The sequence below is a fragment of the Oncorhynchus clarkii genome, chromosome 28 (assembly GCF_045791955.1).
Source record: "Oncorhynchus clarkii lewisi isolate Uvic-CL-2024 chromosome 28, UVic_Ocla_1.0, whole genome shotgun sequence".
Classification (NCBI taxonomy): Eukaryota; Metazoa; Chordata; class Actinopteri; order Salmoniformes; family Salmonidae; genus Oncorhynchus; species Oncorhynchus clarkii.
Window position 1 is genome coordinate 48,965,130 of NC_092174.1, and position 21,056 is coordinate 48,986,185.

Genomic DNA, 21,056 nt, shown 5'->3' on the forward strand with positions numbered 1-21,056 from the left:
TCTGTAACAGTTTGGGGTATAGAGGCAGGGTAGAATGGATATAGGTCTGTAACAGTTTAGGTCTAGAGGCAGGGTAGAATGGATATAGGTCTGTAACAGTTTGGGTCTAGAGGCAGGGCAGGGCAGGATGGATATAGGTCTGTAACAGTTTGGGTCTAGAGGCAGGGCAGGATGGATATAGGTCTGTAACAGTTTGGGTCTAGTGTCTCCCCCTTTGAAGAGGGATGACCGCGGCAGCTTCCCAATCTTTAGGGATCTCAGATGATACGAAAGAGATGTTGAACAGACTAGCGGCGGATCATTTTAGAAAGTGTCCAGACAAGAGGCCATTAAAGCCTCAAGATTATTATTTAACTAGGCAAGTCAGTGAAGATCAAATTCTTATTTTCAATGACGGCCTAGGAACACTGCCTGTTCAGGGGCAGAACGACAGATTTGTACCTTGTCAGCTCGGGGATATGAACTTGCAACCTTCCGGTTACTAGTCCAACGCTCTAACCACTAGGCTACGCTGCCGCCCCAAGATGGTCAAATATTAATCACAGGACGCAACAGGTCAGCACCAACTGTCAGTTGGCTTTTCATAGCCGAGTATTCAGATACAGGAGGGAGATGGTCGAAAACAGCAGGTCCAGGACAAGGCAGCACATCTGGTGAACAGGTCAGGGAAACAGCAGGTCCAGGAAAAGGCAGCACATCTGGTGAACAGGTCAGGGAAACAGCAGGTCCAGGACAAGGCAGCACATCTGGTGAACAGGTCAGGGTTCAAGAGCCAGAAACTGGATCAGCAAATTAAAACGTGTCAGTTTCATGGAGGTTGGAGCAACAACGTTCAGCTACTTCAGACATTGGCTAGATTGTGCCTTTTCGATGTCGAGAAAAGTTAACCAAGGACATTTTATTTCACTAATCTCATTGACTTCTGAAACCCCAAACCTGGTCTGTTGGGTCCGTTTCACAGAGAGATCCTGGAAGTCTCACGCTGTTGAGCCTCTGGGTTGAGAAACTCTCTGGTCTGAAGCTGTAAAACCAGTACGTATTCAGTCTGCCTTTTTGATAACTGCTGTGTAAATAAAGATACTGAAATAAATTTTTTAGATTTTTTTTTTTTACTGAATGTGAAGAGTTGACAATACAGACAACAGTGCTACAGATTTTCATAGAGATAAGACTAAACAAATGTCATGAAAAACACGAACGGGGAATGTGTACATCCTCTGCACTGAAAAGGCCAGGTCAAAGCAACATAGTGGAAATTGACTTTGGCCTAAAGAGCAGATGACGCTAACTACAGGCAGTGTTTCTTAACCCACACTGGGCCCTCTGGTAATTAGTTAACACCAATGTGATCACGGCCCGTATTCTTAAAGTGTCTCAGAGCTGATCTAGGATCAGGTCGTCCCTGTAATCATTATGATCTAAAAGGAAAAACGACTCCGATGAGACCTGTTATCAATACCACCCAGTTGTCTGACCCAGTGAGGCCCAGTTCTCTTGGGTTGGAGAGAAAGACGGAACATGATGTCTGCTCCTCTCCTCACTCTACTTCTTTCTCCAGGAAGTCAGTCAGCGTGCTGGTCTCCACAGCAACCAGCAGGTACTCCACTCCATCAGCACCCTGAGGGATCATTGGAAAAATTAGTCAATTTCAGGTTGAAGCTGTGTGTGTGTGTGCGCGCGTGAGTGTACCTTGCGTGTGCGGATGAGTTTGTGGTCTCTGAACTCTGTGAGCTGGGTACGCAGGGTGAGGTCAGAGTTCACCAGGAAGGCTTCCCGACAACGCTGGTAGAAGTCCTGGAATGACAAGCCTACACACACATACACTTTAAAACAATCACTGTGAAAGGGTTTTAGGAGGGGTAGTGTGTGTGTACCTGTGTAGGAGGGGTAGTGGGTGTGTGTGTGTGAAGGGTTGTAGGAGGGGTAGTGTGTGTGTACCTGTGTAGGAGGGGTAGTGGGTGTGTGTGTGTGTGTGTGAAGGGTTTTAGGAGGGATAGTGGGTGTGTGTGTGAAGGGTTGTAGGAGGGGTAGTGTGTGTGTACCTGTGTATGAAGGGTTGTCTTTGTTCTCCAGTTGAAACTCCACCAGCAGTTTAAAGATGCCCCTGTAGACCAATCACACACCACCATTACACAACCAAATCAAACCTTATCCAAACCTGGCGTTACCTGTAAGGTGTTAGCCGTAGCGTGTGTACCTGGCGTTAGCTGTAAGGTGTTAGCCGTAGCGTGTGTACCTGGCGTTACCTGTAAGGTGTTAGCCGTAGCGTGTGTACCTGGCGTTAGCTGTAAGGTGTTAGCCGTAGCGTGTGTACCTGGCGTTACCTGTAAGGTGTTAGCCGTAGCGTGTGTACCTGGCGTTAGCTGTAAGGTGTTAGCCGTAGCGTGTGTACCTGGCGTTACCTGTAGCGTGTGTACCTGGTGTTACCTTTAAGGTGTTAGCCTTTGCGTGTATACCTGGCGTTAGCTATAAGGTGTTAGCCGTAGCGTGTGTACCTGGTGTTAGCTGTAAGGCATTAGCCGTAGTGTGTGTACCTGGCGTTAGCTGTAGTGTGTGTACCTGGCGTTAGCTGTAGTGTGTGTACCTGGCGTTAGCTGTAGTGTGTGTACCTGGCGTTAGCTGTAGTGTGTGTACCTGGCGTTAGCTGTAGTGTGTGTACCTGGCGTTACCTGTAAGGTGTTAGCCGTAGCGTGTGTACCTGGCGTTAGCTGTACTGTGTGTACCTGGCGTTAGCCGTAGCGTGTGTACCTGGCGTTACCTGTAAGGTGTTAGCCGTAGCGTGTGTACCTGGCGTTACCTGTAAGGTGTTAGCCGTAGCGTGTGTACCTGGTGTTACCTGTAAGGTGTTAGCCGTAGCGTGTGTACCTGGTGTTAGCCGTAGCGTGTGTACCTGGCGTTAGCTGTAGCGTGTGTACCTGGTGTTACCTGTAAGGTGTTAGCCGTAGCGTGTGTACCTGGCGTAAGGTGTTAGCCGTAGCGTGTGTACCTGGCGTAAGGTGTTAGCCGTAGCGTGTGTACCTGGCGTTAGCTGTTAGCCGTAGCGTGTGTACCTGGCGTTAGCTGTTAGCCGTAGCGTGTGTACCTGGCGTTACCTGTAAGGTGTTAGCCGTAGCGTGTGTACCTGGCGTTACCTGTAAGGTGTTAGCCGTAGCGTGCGTACCTGGCGTTAGCCGTAAGGCTGCGCAGGACGTGTGTCAGGGAGGAGAGGGCGAGGGCTCCAGTCTGTTGAACTAGTAGAGAGTTCTCATAGGACGTCTCCTCCACATAACGCTGGAAACACACGCACTCCCACCACAACCAGTTAAACTGACTCAGTTTACACTGGTCCCACACTGCAGGGAGACACACACCTTCATAAACATCTGTGGTAAGACCAAGTAATACAGGACGAATAGACAAACTGCCGTACCGAGCGGTGCGTTGATGTGGTCGATGGAGGCGACAAGGTGCAGGTTGGGTAGTGAGGCCAGTTGGCCCAGTGCATTCTGGGTCTTCCCTCCACGGAGCATGGGACCGTCAATGTTGTGGATCAACAGGTACACATGGAGGTCCGGCTCTGATGAGATACAAACACAGGTCCGTGTATGTTATGGGTCAAGGTCACTGAATGCTACGGGTCAAGGTCACTGAATGCTACGGGTCAAGGTCACTGAATGCTACGGGTCAAGGTCACTGTATGCTACGGGTCAAGGTCACACTGGTCACTGAATGCTACAGGTCAAGGTCACTGAATGCTACGGGTCAAGGCCACTGAATGCTACGGGTCAAGGCCACACTGGTCCCTGTATGCTAGGGGTCAAGGTCTACCCACGTTCTCTGAGGGTGGTGGTGATGTACTGTAGTTGGTCAGCAGGGTTCCGGAACGTTCCTTGGTGTTCTAGAATCTCTGCAGACAGAGCAGTCAGGATCTACAGGACAGGAGGAGAACATCAGAGGGTTGTGTACAGGTGTGTGTGTGCGTGTACAGGTGAGTGTGTGTGTGTACAGGTGTGTGTTATACTGACTGATTTGAGAGAGATGGAAGGGAAGAATCCGTTGACAACCAGGTGTATCTCCTGACAGAGCAGAGACACTCGGAACTCCTCGAGTAAGGCCTTCTTACTGCCCAGTCCGTACAGCAACACACTGTAACCCAGCCTACACACACACACACACACACATTTAGAACTCCATTCGTAGAGGGGTTATGATACGGTCTAGTGACCTCACTGTAACCTCCACTCGTAGAGGGGTTATGATACGGTCTAGTGACCTCACTGTGACCTCCACTCGTAGAGGGGTTATGATACGGTCTAGTGACCTCACTGTGACCTCCACTCGTAGAGGGGTTATGATACGGTCTAGTGACCTCACTGTGACCTCCACTCGTAGTAGAGGGGTTATGATACGGTCTAGTGACCTCACTGTGACCTCCACTCGTAGAGAGGGGTTATGATACGGTCTAGTGACCTCACTGTGACCTCCACTCGTAGAGAGGGGTTATGATACGATCTAGTGACCTCACTGTGACCTCCACTTGTAGAGAGGGTTTATGATACGGTCTAGTGACCTCACTGTGATCTCCACTCAGAGAGGGGTTATGATACAGTCTAGTAACCTCACTGTGACCTCCACTCGTAGAGAGGGGTTATGATACGGTCTAGTGACCTCCACTCGTAGAGAGGGGTTATGATACGGTCTAGTAACCTCACTGTGACCTCCACTCGTAGAGAGGGGTCATGATACGGTCTAGTGACCTCACTGTGACCTCCACTCAGAGGGGTTATGATACGGTCTAGTAACCTCCACTCAGAGAGGGGTTATGATACGGTCTAGTAACCTCACTGACCTCCACTCGTAGAGAGGGGTTATGATACGGTCTAGTAACCTCACTGACCTCCACTCGTAGAGAGGGGTTATGATACGGTCTAGTAACCTTACTGACCTCCACTCGTAGAGAGGGGTTATGATACGGTCTAGTAACCTCCACTCAGAGAGGGGTTATGATACGGTCTAGTGACCTCACTGTGACCTCCACTCGTAGAGAGGGGTTATGATACGGTCTAGTAACCTCACTGACCTCCACTTGTAGAGAGGGGTTATGATACGGTCTAGTGACCTCACTGACCTCCACTCGTAGAGAGGGGTTATGATACGGTCTAGTAACCTCACTGACCTCCACTTGTAGAGAGGGGTTATGATACGGTCTAGTAACCTCACTAGTGAGAGAGGTCCTGTATAGTGAGAGGTCCCGCATAGTGAGAGGTCCCGCATAGTGAGAGGTCCCGCATAGTGAGAGGTCCCGCATAGTGAGAGGTCCCGCATAGTGAGAGGTCCCGCATAGTGAGAGAGGTCCTGCATAGTGAGAGAGGTCCCGCATAGGGAGAGGTCCCGCATAGTGAGAGGTCCCGCATAGTGAGAGGTCCCGCATAGGGAGAGGTCCCGTATAGTGAGAGGTCCCGTATAGTGAGAGGTCCTGCATAGGGAGAGAGGTCCCGTATAGGGAGAGGTCCTGCATAGTGAGAGGTCCTGCATAGTGAGAGGTCCTGCATAGTGAGAGGTCCTGCATAGTGAGAGGTCCTGCATAGTGAGAGGTCCTGCATAGTGAGAGGTCCTGCATAGTGAGAGGTCCCGTATAGTGAGAGAGGTCCCGCATAGTGAGAGAGGTCCTGCATAGTGAGAGAGGTCCTGCATAGTGAGAGAGGTCCTGCATAGTGAGAGGTCCTTACTGTAGCTGCAGCATCCACTTGTTGAAGTGTTCATGGTGACTGGAGTGGAGCTTCTCAATCTCTGAAGAATAACATGCCGGTTTCCCTTCTAACAGACGGAACAATGTCTCCTACACACAACAAACATGAATCACGTGGTTTACTTCCATACATCTCCTAGGAGTATACTCACCCGGTCTAGTTTAGGTGTGTGTACTCACCCGGTCTAGTTTAGGTGTGTGTGTGTACTCACCCGGTCTAGTTTAGGTGTGTGTACTCAACCGGTCTAGTTTAGGTGTGTGTACTCAACCGGTCTAGTTTAGGTGTGTGTACTCAACCGGTCTAGTTTAGGTGTGTGTGTGTGTGTGTACTCACCCGGTCTAGTTTAGGTGTGTGTGTGTGTACTCACCCGGTCTAGTTTAGGTGTGTGTGTGTGTGTACTCACCCGGTCTAGTTTAGGTGTGTGTGTACTCACCCGGTCTAGTTTAGGTGTGTGTGTGTGTGTGTGTACTCACCCGGTCTAGTTTAGGTGTGTGTGTGTGTGTGTACTCACCCGGTCTAGTTTAGGTGTGTGTAGGCGCTGCAGGGTCCGGTCTGATGTCAGGAATTTAGAACTGCCGTGAGCCTCAAAGTATTCCTCGACCAGACTGGCCTAAAACAGAAAGAACTAAGTCATACCAAGACATGCCACCAGAGGTCTCTTCACGGTCCCCACGTCCAGAACAGACTGAGGCACACGGTACTACACAGAGTCAGTACTACACAGAGCCAGTACTACAGAGCCAGTACTACACAGAGCCAGTACTACACAGAGCCAGTACTACACAGAGCCAGTACTACACAGAGCCAGTACTACACAGAACAAAGATTTTTGGTCTCATGTTGCATGAACTGAAATTAAAGATTGTAGAAATTTTCCACCAACACAAACAGCTTATTTCCCTCACATGTTGGGCACACACGTGTTTACATCCCTGTTAGTGAGCGTTTCTCCTTCGCCAAGATAATCCAGCCACCTGACAGGGCTGGCATATCAAGAAGCTGATTAAACAGCATGATCATTACACAGCTGCACCTTGTGCTGGGGACAATAAAAGGCCACTCTAAAATGTGCAGTTTTGTCAGACAACACAATGCCACAGACTTGCTGACTGCAGGAATATCCAACAGAGCTGTTGCCAGAGAACTTAATGTTAATTTCGAGAATTTGGTAGTACGTCCAACCGACCTCACAACCGCAGAACACGTGCATGGCGTTGTGTGAGTGAGCAGTTTGCTGATGTCAACGTTGGGAACAGAGTGCCCCAACGTATGGCCAGGCATAAATTACAGACAAACACAATTGCATTTTATCAATGGCAATTTGAATGCACAGAGATACCGTGATGAGATCCTGAGGTCCAATGTTGTGCCATTCATCCGCCACCATCACCTCATATTTCAGACCCTTTGCTGTGAGACTGTAAATGGAGCTCAGGTGCATCATGTTTCCATTGATCATCCTTGAGATGTTTCTACAACTTGGGGTCCACCAGTGGCCTCCATCATTCTTAAATGGAAGAAGTTTGGAACCACCAAGACTCTTCCTGGAGCTGGCCGCCCGGCCAAACTGAGCAATCAGGGGAGAAGGGCCTTGGTCAGGGAGGTGACCAAGAACCCGATGGTCACTGGCAGAGCTCTAGAGATCCTCTGTGGAGATGGGAGAACCTTCCAGAAGGACAACCATCTCTGCAGCACTCCACCAATCAGGCCTTTATGGTAGAGTGGTCAGATGGAAGCCACTCCTCACTAAAAGGCACATGACAGCCCACTTGGAGTTTGCCAAAAGGCACTCTGACCATGATCTGGAAGGAACAAGATTCTCTGGTTTGATGAAACCAAGATTGAACTCTTTGGCCTGAATGCCAAGTGTCACGTCTGGAGGAAACCTGGCACCATCCCTATGGTGAAGCAGCATCATGCTGTGGGGATGTTTTTCAGAGGCAGGGACTGGGAGACTAGTCAGGATAGAGGGAAAGATGAGGAGGAAAGTACAGAGAGATTCTTGAGATCATTGATGAAAATCTGCTCTAGAGCGCTCAGGAGCTCAGACTGGGGTCAAGGTTCCCCTTCCAACAGGACAACGATCCTAAGCACACAGCCAAAACAATGCAGGAGTGGTTGCGGGACAAGTGTCTGAATGTCCTTGAGTGGCCCAGCCAGAGCCTGGACTTGAACCCGATCTAACATCTCTGGAGAGACCTGAAAATAGCTGTGCAGTGAAGCTCCCCATCCAACCTGACAGAGCTTGAGAGGATCTGCAGAGAAGAATGGGAGAAACTCCCCAAAAACAGGTGTGCCAAGCTTGTAGCGTCATACCAAAGAAGACTTGAGGCTGTAATCGCTGCCAAAGGTGCTTCAACAAAGTACCGAGTAAAGATTCTGAATACGTATATGAATGTGATATTATTGTTTGTGTGTAGATTGATGAGGGAAAAAAACAATTGAATCAATTTTAGAACAAGGTTGTAACTTAATGTGGAAAAAGTCAAGGGGTCTGAATCCTTTCCGAATGCACTGTAAGTGCCTTAATGTCTTTGGACCCCAGGAAGAGTAGCTGCTGCCTTGGCAGGAACTAATGGGGATCCATAATAAACCCCAGGAAGAGTAGCTGCTGCCTTGGCAGGAACTAATGGGGATCCATAATAAACCCCAGGAAGAGTAGCTGCTGCCTTGACAGGAACTAATGGGGATCCATAATAAACCCCAGGAAAAGTAGCTGCTGCCTTGGCAGGAACTAATGGGGATCCATAATAAACCCCAGGAAGAGTAGCTGCTGCCTTGGCAGGAACTAATGGGGATCCATAATAAACCCCAGGAAGAGTAGCTGCTGCCTTGGCAGGAACTAATGGGGATCCATAATAAACCACAGGAAGAGTAGCTGCTGCCTTGACAGGAACTAATGGGGATCCATAATAAACCCCAGGAAGAGTAGCTGCTGCCTTGGCAGGAACTAATGGGGATCCATAATAAAAACAAATCTTGCTGACTGACTAACCTGGCTGGGTGGATCTGGGTGACTAACCCGGCAGGGTGGATCTGGGTGACTAACCCGGCTGGGTGGATCTGGGTGACTAACCCGGCAGGGTGGTTCTGGGTGACTAACCTGGCAGGGTGGTTCTGGGTGACTAACCTGGCAGGGTGGTTCTGGGTGACTAACCTGGCAGGGTGGTTCTGGGTGATTAACCTGGCAGGGTGGATCTGGGTGATTAACCTGGCTGGGTGGATCTGGGTGACTAACCCGGCAGGGTGGATCTGGGTGACTAACCCGGCTGGGTGGATCTGGGTGACTAACCCGGCAGGGTGGTTCTGGGTGACTAACCCGGCAGGGTGGTTCTGGGTGACTAACCCGGCAGGGTGGTTCTGGCTGAGCAACCTGGCAGGGTGGTTCTGGCTGAGCAACCCGACAGGGTGGTTCTGGGTGACTAACCTGGCAGGGTGGTTCTGGATGACTAACCTGGCAGGGTGGTTCTGGGTGACTAACCTGGCAGGGTGGTTCTGGGTGACTAACCTGGCAGGGTGGTTGTGGGTGACTAACCTGGCAGGGTGGATCTGGGTGATTAACCTGGCAGGGTGGATCTGGGTGATTAACCTGGCAGGGTGGATCTGGGTGACTAACCTGGCAGGGTGGTTCTGGGGCAGTCTTGCTCTTCTTAGCAGGTGTCTTATAGAGAGCTGTGGCTGAAGGCTTACTGGGTGTGCTGGACTGATTCACTCTGTCCTCCTCTCTCTTCCCCTTATCATCTTCATCATCCTCCTCCTCTCCAGAGTCAGAGGGAGAGAGCTCGCTGTCGCTGTCGGACCTCAGGCTGGGAGCTAACAGACAGACAGACAGACCTTAGTTTAATACACTAAACAAAAACAGAAACGCAACATGCAACAATTTCAGAGAGCTACAGTTCATATGAGAAGTCAATTTAAATTCATGAGGCCCTAATCTATGGATTTCACATGACTGGGAATACAGATCTGCATCTGTTGGTCACCGATACCTTAATAAAGAGGTAGGGGTTTGGATCAGAACCAGTCGGTATCTGGTGTGACCATTTTCCTAATGCAGCACGACATCTCCTTCACATAGAGTTGATCAGGCTGTTGATTGTGGCCTGTGGAATGTTGTCCCATTCCTCTTCAATGGCTGTGAGAAGTTGCTGGATATTGGCGGGAACTGGAACACGCTGTCGTACACGTAGATCCAGAGCATCCCAAACATGCTCAATATGTGACATGTCTGGTGAGTATGCAGACCATGGAAGAACTAGGACATTTACAGCTTCCAGGAATTTTGTACAGATCCTTGTGACATGGGGCTGTACATTATCATGCTGAAACATGAGGTGATGGTGGCGGATGAATGGCACGACAATGGGATCTCATCACAGTATCTCTAACATTCAAATCGCCATCAATAAAATGCAGTTGTGTTAGTTGTCCGTAGCTTATGCCTGCCCATACCATAATCCCATAGTGGGGCACTCTGTTCACAGTGTTGACATCGGTAAACATACGGTTGTGTGGCCGGTTGGATGTACTGCCAAATTCTCTAAAACGATGTTGGAGGCGGCTTATAGTAGAGAAATGTATATTAAATTCTCTGGCAACAGCTCTGGTGGACATTTCTGCAGTCAGCATGCCAATTGCACGCTCCCTCAACTTGAGACATCTGCGGCATTGTTTTATGGGACGTTGTTTTACTGTCCCCGACACAAGGTGCACCTGTGTAATGATCATGTTTAATCAGCTTCTTGATATGCCAAACCTGTGAGGTAGATGGATTATCTTGGCAAAGGAGAAATGCTAACTAACAGGGATGTAAACAAATTTGTGCACAAAATGTGAGAGTAATAAGGTTTGGAAAATTTCTGGGATCTTTTATTTCAGCTCATGAAACATGGGACCAACACTTTATATGTTGTGTTTATATTTTTGTTCTGTGTAGTCACGGTTAAAAGAGTTTATTGAATGTCCCAAACATTTAGTTACAACGTCAGTAGCCGATTGTTTGTTTCCCACCTGAGAGTCTCTTCCTCAGTCTGTGGGGCGTTGTGGAAACAAACTGCACCTTCCTGCCCTGAGAGGAAACAGGAAGTAACACAGGTCACACCTCAGCACTGGGCACCAATATAGTCTATGAAAGGTCAGGTGACAACTGGCTACATCTGTTCTCTCCAATACTCACCTTTTGAGGAGTCCTGTTCTCACTCACATCTAGAGATGGGGAGAACACAGAGAAAATGGACAGCATCCACCTGATCACACATTAGTTATCACACCTACTCATTCAAGCATTTCTTTTCTACATTGTAGAATAATAGTGAAGACATCAAAACTATGAAATCATGTAGTAAGCAACAAAAAAAAAGAGTTAAATCAAAATATATTGTATATTTGAGGTTCTTCAAAGTAGACACCCTTTGCCTTTGACAACTTTGCACACTCTTGCCATTCTCTCAACCAGCTTCATGAGGTAGTCACCTGGAATGCATTTCAATTAAAGGTGTGCCTTGTTACAAGTTTATTTGTGGAATTTCTTTCCTTCTTAAATGTGTTTGAGCCAATCAGTTGTGTTGTGACAAGGTAGGGGTGGTATATAGAAGATGGTATTTTACCAAACAGGGACAATATTATGGCAAGAACAGCTCAAATAAGCAAAGAAAAACGACAGTTCATAAGTCAGTCAAGACGGAATATTTCAAGAATTTTTAACGTTTCTTCAAGTGCAGTCGCAAAAACCACCAAGCGCTATGATAAAACTGGCTCTCATGAGGACCGCCACAGGAAAGACCCAGAGTTACCTCTGCTGCAGAGAAGTTAAGAAATTACAGCCCAAATAAATTCTTCAGAGTTCAAGTAACAGACACATCTCAGCATCAACTGTTTAGAGGAGACTGCGTGAATCAGGCCTTCATGGTTGAATTGCTGCAAAGAAACCACTACTACAGGACACAAATAAGAAGAAGAGACTTTCTTGGGACGAGCAATGGACTAATTAGACCGGTGGAAATCTGTCCTTTGGTCTGATGAGTCCAAATTGGAGATTTCTGGTTCCAACCGCTGTGTCTTTGTGAGACGCAGAGTAGGTGAATGGATGGTCTCCGTATGGGTGGTTCCCACCATGAAGCATGGAGTAGGAGGTGTGATGGTGCTTTGCTAGTGACAATTAATTCAGAATTCAAGGAACACAACTTCTTATGGCTGCAGGGGCAGTATTGAGTAGCTTGGATGAAAGGTGCCCAGAGTAAACGGCCAGCTCCTCAGTCCCAGTTGCTAATATATGCATATTATTATTAGTATTGGATAGAAAACACTCTGAAATTTCTAAAACTGTTTGAATGATGTCTGTGAGTATAACAGAACTCATATGGCAGGCAAAAACCCGAGAAGAAATCCAAACAGGAAGTGGGAAATCTGATGTTGGTCGATTTTCAACCCAGCCCCTATTGAATACACAAGTTGCACTTCCTAGGGCTTCCACTAGATGTCAACCGTCTTTAGAAACTTGAATGAGGCTTCTACTGTGATGTGGGGCTGAATGAGAGCTGAATGAGTCAGGTGTCTGGCAGAGAGCCAGGTCCTGGTCATGCGCAATTCACATGATAGCGACCTGCGTTCCATTGCTTCTCTACAGACAAAGGAACATTATTGAAGATTTATGATAAAAACATCCTAAAGATTGATTCTATACTTAGTTTGAAATGTTTCTACGACCTGTAATATAACTACGTTTTTGTCCGACGTAAACCTGCACGAGCGTTTGGATTTGTGTACCTAACGCCCTAACAAAAGTAGCTACTTGGACATAAATAATGGACATTATCGAACAAATCAAACATTTATTGTGGAACGAGGATTCCTGGGAGTGCATTCTGATGAAGATCATCAAAGATAAGGGAATATTTAATGTGATTTCTGTTGACTCCAACATGGCGGATATCTCTATTTGTTTTCTGAGCGCTGTTCTACGATTATTAGTCTCAGATTATTGCATGGTTTTCTATTTCCGTAAAGCTTTTTTTTAATCTGACACAGCGGTTGCATTAAGGAGAGGTATATCTACTTTTCCATGTCTAACAATTGTATTTTCATCGACATTTATAATGAGTATTTCTGTAAAATTATGTGGCTCTCTGCAATATCATCGGATGTTTTTGGAACTAGTGAACGCAACTCGCCAATGTATACTGAGATGTTTTTATATAAATATTAACTTTATCAAACAAAACATACATGTATTGTGTAACATGAAGTCCTATGAGTGTCATCTGATGAAGATCATCAAACGTTAGCGATTCATTTTCACTCTATTTGTGCTTTTTGTGACTCCTCTCTTTGGCTGGAAAAATGGCTGTGTTTTTCTGTGGCATGGTGGTGACCTAACATAATCGTTTGTGGTGCTTTCGCTGTAAAGCCTATTTGAAATCGGACACTGTGGTGGGATTAACAACAAGATTACCTTTAAAACGGTATAAGATACATGTATGTTTGAGGAATTTTAATTAGAAGAGTTCTGTTTTGAATTTGGCGCCCTGCACTTTCACTGGCTGTTGTCATATCATCCCGTTAACGGGATTGCAGCCATAAGAACCAGTATGGCTACCACAGCATTCTGCAGCGATACACCATCCCATCTAGTTTGGGCTTAGTGGGTATATCATTTGTTTTTCAACAGGACTATGACCCAACACACCTCCAGGCTGTCTAAGGACTATTTGACCAAGAAGGAGAGTGATGAGTGCTGCATCAGATGACCTGGCCTCCACAATCACCAGACCTCAACCCAATTGAAGAAGTTTTAAGGAGCCTTTTGGTCCTTGCCAGCAAGTCCCTCTCATGGCAAGAACAGCTCAAATAAACAAAGAGAAATGACAGTCCATCATTACTTTACGACGTGAAGGTCAATCAATCTGGAAAAAGTCCAGAACTTTGAAGGTTTCTTCAAGTGCAGTCGCAAAAACCATCAAGCACTATGATGAAACTGGCTCTCATGAGGACCGCCACAGGAAAGGAAGACCCAGCGTTACCTCTGCTGCAGAGGACACGTTCATCAGCGTTACCAACCTCAGAAATTGCAGCCCAAATAAATGCTTCACAGAGTTCAAGTAACAGACACATCTCAACATCAACTGTTCAAAGGAGACTACGTGAATCAGGCCTTCATGGTGAAATTGCTGATTTTTGGTTCCTACCGCTGTCTTTGTGAGACGCAGAGTAGGTGAATGGATGATCTTCACATCTGTGGTTCCCACCGTGAAGCATGGAGGAGGTGGTGTGATGGTGAGCGGGTGCTTTGCTGGTGACACAGTCAGTGATTTATTTAGAATTCAAGGCACACTTAACCATGACTACCACAGCATTCTGCAGCGATACACCATCCCATCTAGTTTGTGCTTAGTGGAACCATCATTTGTTTTTCAACAGGACAATGACCCCAAACACACCTCCAGACTGTGTAAGGACTATTTGACCAAGAAGGAGAGTGATGAGTGCTGCATCAGATGACCTGGCCTCCACAATCACCTGACCTCAACCCAATTGAGATGGTTTGGGATGAGTTGGACCGCAGTGAAGGAAAAGCAGCCAACAAGTGCTCAGCATATGTGGGAACTACTTGAAGACTGTTGAAATAGCATTCCTCATGAAGCTGGTTGAGAGAATGCCAAGAGTGTGCAAAGCTGCAATCAAGGCTACTTTGAAGAATCTCAAATATAAAATATATTTTGATTTGTTAACACTTTTTTGGTTACTACATGATTCCATGTGTTATTTCATAGTTTTGATGTCTTCATCATTAGTCTACAATGTAGAAAATAATAAAAAATAAAGGAAAACCCTGGAATGAGTAGGTGTTCTAGAACCCTGGAATGAGTAGGTGTTCTAGAACCCTGGAATGAGTAGGTGTGTCAACTTTTGACTGGTACTGTATATCAAATTCAATTGTGTTGGTCACATCCAGAGATATAGAGATGGGCGAGGATGAGAGAATGGGAAGGAAGAGATGGGCGAGGATGAGAGAACGGGAAGGAAGAGATGGGCGAGGATGAGAGAACGGGAAGGAAGAGATGGACAGGAACGAGGATGAGAGAACGGGAAGGAAGAGATGGATGAGAGAACGGGAAGGAAGAGATGGACAGGAACGAGGATGAGAGAACGGGAAGTAAGAGATGGACGAGAGAACGGGAAGGAAGAGATGGACGAGGATGAGAGAACGGGAAGGAAGAGATGGACGAGGATGAGAGAACGGGAAGGAAGAGATGGACGAGGATGAGAGAACGGGAAGGAAGAGATGGACGAGGATGAGAGAACGGGAAGGAAGAGATGGACGAGGATGAGAGAACGGGAAGGAAGAGATGGACAGGAACGAGGATGAGAGAACGGGAAGGAAGAGATGGACGAGGATGAGAGAACGGGAAGGAAGAGATGAACGAGTGAGAGAACGGGAAGGAAGAGATGGATGAGAACGAGGATGAGAGAACGGGAAGGAAGAGATGGACAGGAACGAGGATGAGAGAACGGGAAGGAAGAGATGGACAGGAACGAGGATGACAGAACGGGAAGGAAGAGATGGACGAGGATGAGAGAACGGGAAGGAAGAGATGGACGAGGATGAGAGAACGGGAAGGAAGAGATGGACAGGAACGAGGATGAGAAAACGGGAAGGAAGAGATGGACGAGGATGAGAGAACGGGAAGGAAGAGATGAACGAGTGAGAGAACGGGAAGGAAGAGATGGATGAGAATGAGGATGAGAGAACGGGAAGGAAGAGATGGACAGGAACGAGGATGAGAGAACGGGAAGGAAGAGATGGACAGGAACGAGGATGACAGAACGGGAAGGAAGAGATGGACGAGGACGAGAGAACAGGAAGGAAGAGATGAACAAGGACGAGAGAACGGGAAGGAAGAGATGAACGAGGACGAGAGAACGGGAAGGAAGAGATGGATGAGAACGAGGACGAGAGAACGGGAAGGAAGAGATGGATGAGAACGAGGATGAGAGAACGGGAAGGAAGAGATGGATGAGAACGAGGATGAGAGAACGGGAAGGAAGAGATGGATGAGAACGAGGATGAGAGAACGGGAAGGAAGAGATGGACGAGAACGAGGATGAGAGAACGGGAAGGAAGAGATGGACAGGAACGAGGATGAGAGAACAGGAAGGAAGAGATGGACAGGAACGAGGATGAGAGAACGGGAAGGAAGAGATGGACGAGAACGAGGATGAGAGAACGGGAAGGAAGAGATGGACGAGGATGAGAGAACGGTAAGGAAGAGATGGACGAGGATGAGAGAACGGGAAGGAAGAGATGGACGAGGATGAGAGAACGGGAAGGAAGAGATGGATGAGAACGAGGATGAGAGAACGGGAAGGAAGAGATGGATGAGGATGAGAGAACGGGAAGGAAGAGATGGACGAGAACGAGGATGAGAGAACGGGAAGGAAGAGATGGATGAGGATGAGAGAACGGGAAGGAAGAGATGGACAAGAACGAGGATGAGAGAACGGGAAGGAAGAGATGGATGAAAGAGGGACTCACTGCAGCCATTGTGGGCGGGGCCAGAAGGGTCAGGTGTTGTTCTGAAGGTCACACTCCTCGTTGGGGTCCGAGCCAGCTCAGACGCTACACACACACACACACACACACACACACAGAGAGAGTGATTACTCTACGAGCCAGAGAGACCAGACAGGAAGAGGCGAAGCGAGCGGCTTCACACTGCCCAAAATCTGCCCACGAAAATAAGATAACTGTGAGTGTTGAATTTGATGAACAAAAAATGTGCTGTGTGAGGCTTATCTGACCTCATAGAGTTTGGTAATGGGTAGGTTGTTACCAGTGTACTGATATCTGACCTCATAGAGTTTGGTAATGGGTAGGTTGTTACCAGTGTACTGATATCTGACCTCATAGAGTTTGGTAATGGGTAGGTTGTTACCAGTGTACTGATATCTGACCTCATAGAGTTTGGTAATGGGTAGGTTGTTACCAGTGTACTGATATCTGACCTCATAGAGTTTGGTAATGGGTAGGTTGTTACCAGTGTACTGATATCTGACCTCATAGAGTTTGGTAATGGGTAGGTTGTTACCCGTGTACTGATATCTGACCTCATAGAGTTTGGTAATGGGTAGGTTGTTACCAGTGTACTGATATCTGACCTCATAGAGTTTGGTAATGGGTAGGTTGTTACCCGTGTACTGATATCTGACCTCATAGAGTTTGGTAATGGGTAGGTTGTTACCAGTGTACTGATATCTGACCTCATAGAGTTTGGTAATGGGTAGGTTGTTACCAGTGTACTGATATCTGACCCCAGAGGCTTCCATCTCTGAGGTAATGTATTTCCTGTTAAAGCAGTGACTCAACTATGTTGTCAATATGATAAGGTTTGGAGAGACTTACCCATCTGGGCCATCCTGTTGGAGCGTTTGACCGTCTGAAAGCTGAACACTGATGCCCCTCCTCCTGCTGCTGCTGTTACACACTCCTCCCCCTCTTCAGACAGGACACAGTCAGACAGGACACAGTCAGACAGGACACAGTCAGACAGTCTCCCCACACACACAGCCAGGCAGGACACACACACAGCCAGGCAGGACAACACACACAGCCAGGCAGGACAACACACACAGCCAGGCAGGACAACACACACAGCCAGGCAGGACAACACACACAGCCAGGCAGGACAACACACACAGCCAGGCAGGACAACACACACAGCCAGGCAGGACAACACACACAGCCAGGCAGGACAACACACACAGCCAGGCAGGACAACACACACAGCCAGGCAGGACAACACACACAGCCAGGCAGGACAACACACACAGCCAGGCAGGACAACACACACAGCCAGGCAGGACACATATGCACAGTCAGTAGGGCTGTTCGTCATGTCCGACCGACACACACCGTCTGTTCCGAGGACCTGGACATAGTGCAGCTCACTCAGGCCTGCCTCATCCTCTCTACCGCTCCTCTCTGCTTCACTCCTCAGAGTCACCAGCCTCTGCACACTGCTGCCCTGCACATCTACACACACAGCAAAACCAACAAATCAGTCAGCAGTAGTGTGTGTCTTTGTGATGGTGTGTGTGTGTGTGTGTGTCTTTGTGATGGTGTGTGTGTGTGTGTCTTTGTGATGGTGTGTGTGTGTGTGTCTTTGTGATGGTGTGTGTGTGGGTCTTTGTGATGGTGTGTGTGTGGGTCTTTGTGATGGTGTGTGTGTGGGTCTTTGTGATGGTGTGTGTGTGGGTCTTTGTGATGGTGTGTGTGTGGGTCTTTGTGATGGTGTGTGTGGGTCTGACTCTTACCTTGTTGTTTGTCCACCATGTGTTCCAGTGCATCTCCGTCACCCACAAACCTCACCTCCAATATACTCATACTGCACAGAAACACACGTTCATCACCACACCACTTCCAACACACTGTCATGCTGATCATCATCACCACTACCTACAACACTCATATGGAGAGCGGAGCTCTTATGATGCCGAGGTCAAAACAACTGGAAACTCGGAAATGGGAACTTGAAAATCTCCAACTTCCGTGCATTCCAGACAACTGGGAAAACAAGCTCCGACAGAGAAAAGTCATTTTGAACGGTCATCCAACTCGGAATCTCGGGCCTCTTTCTAGAGCTCCGAACCTGAAGATCACTGACGTAATGATTTGACCTCGTATTTTTCCGAGTTCCCAGATGTTTTGAACGAGGAAATATTACACAGAATCAAACATGCGCTATCGTTAGCTAGCTAATGAAAAAATATACCACGAAAAGCAGGGACTTGCCTGGCTGCTGTTTTAACCACCCGTTATCGCGCACGTTTGTAGAAGACACAATTATATATATATATTTTTAAAAATGACAAATATTAACTACTACACTGAGTCAAGTTAGAAACGTCTACAAAGTGCGCGCAGCTTGAAAGATCTTTGACAGATTTCCGCGGGCCAGCCTGCAAGTTTTTAAACCACGTGTTGAGTCAAAGGTCGTCGGTTTAGTTTAAACCAATCAGAAGGCATGATTCTGTAAAACATCACTTCCCAAGATGCTTGGCGCGCAGCTACACCAGAGATGCATTAGAAAGGAGGAGAAGGTGCTCTTTGAGGCACGGAGTTAAGATGGCGGAAGCCGATGTGTTGTTTTTGAAGATGAAAAAAGAAAATCGAGTACAGTTTTATTGACAACGATGAGTGGACAACAGTGAAGTCCAAGAAAGAAACAAAAAAGGCTAAAATTGTTGTGGCAAATCAAATGTCATTAGTCACATGCGCCGAATACAACAGGGCTTAAATGGCTTTAAGACTTAAATGTGAAAACAAAGTATTGCCTATTTAATGAAAAAGTATTGCCTATTTAGCTTATTTAATGAAACCCTGGCTGGCTTTTGATGTCCTAGGTCAGGGCTCTCCAACCCTGTTCCTGGAGAGCTACCAACCTTCCTGTATGTTTCTGCACCAACCCCAGTTATAACTAACCTGATTCAGTTGATCAACTGTCTAATTATTTAATCAGATGAGCTAGATCAGGGTTGGAGTGAAAACCTACAGAAGGGTGTCTCTCCAGGAACAGGTTTGGAGTGAAAACCTACAGGAGGGTCTCTCCAGGAACAGGGTTGGAGTTAAAACCTACAGGAGGGTATCTCTCCAGGAACAGGGTTGGAGTTAAAACCTACAGAAGGGTCTCTCTCCAGGAACAGGGTTGGAGTTAACCTACAGGAGGGTCTCTCTCCAGGATCAGGGTTGGAGTTAAAACCTACAGGAGGGTAACTCTCCAGGAACAGGGTTGGAGTTAAAATGTACAGGAGGGTATCTCTCCAGGAACAGGGTTGGAGTGAAAACCTACAGGAGGGTATCTCTCCAGGAACAGGGTTGGAGTGAAAACCTACAGAAGGGTGTCTCTCCAGGAACAGCGTTGGAGTGAAAACCTACAGGAGGGTAACTCTCCAGGAACAGGGTTGGAGTAAAAACCTACAGAAGGGTGTCTCTCCAGGAACAGGGTTAGAGTGAAAACCTACAGAAGGTGTCTCTCCAGGAACAGGGTCAGAGAGCCCTGTCCGAGGTAATAGATCACAAAGCAGCATCCCTTCTGTAGGTTTTCACTCCAACCCTGTTCCTGGAGAGACATCATCCCCGCTAAACTTTTTGGAAATGTCAAGTTCCCTTTCTCATCCATAAACACAGTCAAGTGAAAATACGATTCAGCAGCCGAAATCAGCAGGATGTGGGACAATGTTATCAGGAAGGACATCTACCATTGATGGATCACTAAAATAATGATTATGCTCACCAGTGGTGATTTTAGCATGTAAATCTTGGTGGGGAAAACTCAACCTTTTGTTGTTGTTGAAGCATGCCAGCAAAGCCACTCCACAACACAATACTAAACAATACATGAATTGCAATATAAGGGTGACAAACAGTTCCCACACACAGTCCCAACACCAGAGCTTTCTTTTCAGCCCCATTGTCACGTCCTGACCTTAGTTCCTTTTGTATGTCTCTATTTTAGTTTGGTCAGGGCGTGAGTTGAGGTGGGCATTCTATGTTTTTGTTCTATGTTTTGTATTTCTGCTTTTGGCCTGGTATGGTTCCCAATCAGAGGCAGCTGTCAATTGTTGTCTCTGATTGAGAACCATATTTAGGTAGCCTGTGTTCCCACTATGATTGGTGGGTAGTTGTTTTCTGTCTATGTCCCAGACAGGACTGTTTCGTTTTGTTATTTTTGTTCTAGTGTTCAGTGTCATTAAAAGATCATGAACACGTACCACCACGCTGCATCTTGGTCCTCTCCTTCTTCCACCTATGACGATCGTTACACCCATGGAGTGAATTCTTACCACTGCTACACCTGGCTGTCAGTGGAGCCTTGTCTGGCAGCGAAACAGTTCATTCAGCCTCATTTACTGCCTTTAAAAAAACCATAGCTGATATGTTTGACTTGCTTAGATAAATGTGGTTTCTACTGACAATTGAGATGTACAAACTATGGCATAAAGGGACAACAAGCAGATAAGAGGCAATCCATGATAATGAGTGAGCTAAGACGGATGTAGGCAATATAACTATTTGTTCAGCACTCTTGAAATGTACAGCGACAGAATTCATAACATGGGCCGTTTTCATAGTATTCTCCCTGTACACTGATTCAGAACCATAGGATAAATAAAGGGGCATATAAGCAGACAATGAAAGCTCTTACAATATTCAATTATTACATTTATTTAAAACAGGCTATATGCTACGTGTGCACCACCAAGTCAGAACAGTAGGCGGAATTATGAGGGGGTAAGGGACCAAATTGTTAGGGTGAGGCACATGGGCTACTA

At 47.1% G+C, this 21,056-nt stretch overlaps 1 protein-coding gene across 1 annotated transcript; it reads right to left on the bottom strand.

Annotated features, from left to right (window-relative positions):
* Nucleotides 1-1,089: 1,089 nt before the first annotated feature.
* Nucleotides 1,090-18,712, bottom strand: LOC139386885 (origin recognition complex, subunit 2). The gene is made up of 17 exons (XM_071132749.1): nt 18,517-18,712; nt 18,039-18,109; nt 17,638-17,757; nt 17,128-17,220; nt 16,261-16,344; nt 10,906-10,934; nt 10,740-10,797; nt 9,346-9,542; nt 6,241-6,339; nt 5,709-5,818; nt 4,005-4,137; nt 3,812-3,908; nt 3,410-3,556; nt 3,161-3,332; nt 2,043-2,104; nt 1,690-1,808; nt 1,090-1,618 (listed from the first exon to the last, which is right to left on the bottom strand). Exons 2-17 carry the CDS (start codon nt 18,106-18,108, stop codon nt 1,538-1,540), a joined length of 1,671 nt encoding a protein of 556 aa, XP_070988850.1. The 5' UTR covers nt 18,109; nt 18,517-18,712; the 3' UTR covers nt 1,090-1,537.
* Between the last annotated feature and the right edge of the window lie 2,344 nt (nt 18,713-21,056).

Coding starts and splice junctions, on each gene's coding strand:
- LOC139386885 (XM_071132749.1), bottom strand. CDS start 18,108: ATGAGTATATTGGAGGTGAGGTTTGTGGGTGACGGAGATGCACTGGAA. Junction 17,758..18,038: donor CATGGTGGACAAACAACAAG/GTAAGAGTCAGA, acceptor CTGTGTGTGTAG/ATGTGCAGGGCAGCAGTGTG. Junction 10,935..16,260: donor CCCCGCCCACAATGGCTGCA/GTGAGTCCCTCT, acceptor CCCCATCTCTAG/ATGTGAGTGAGAACAGGACT.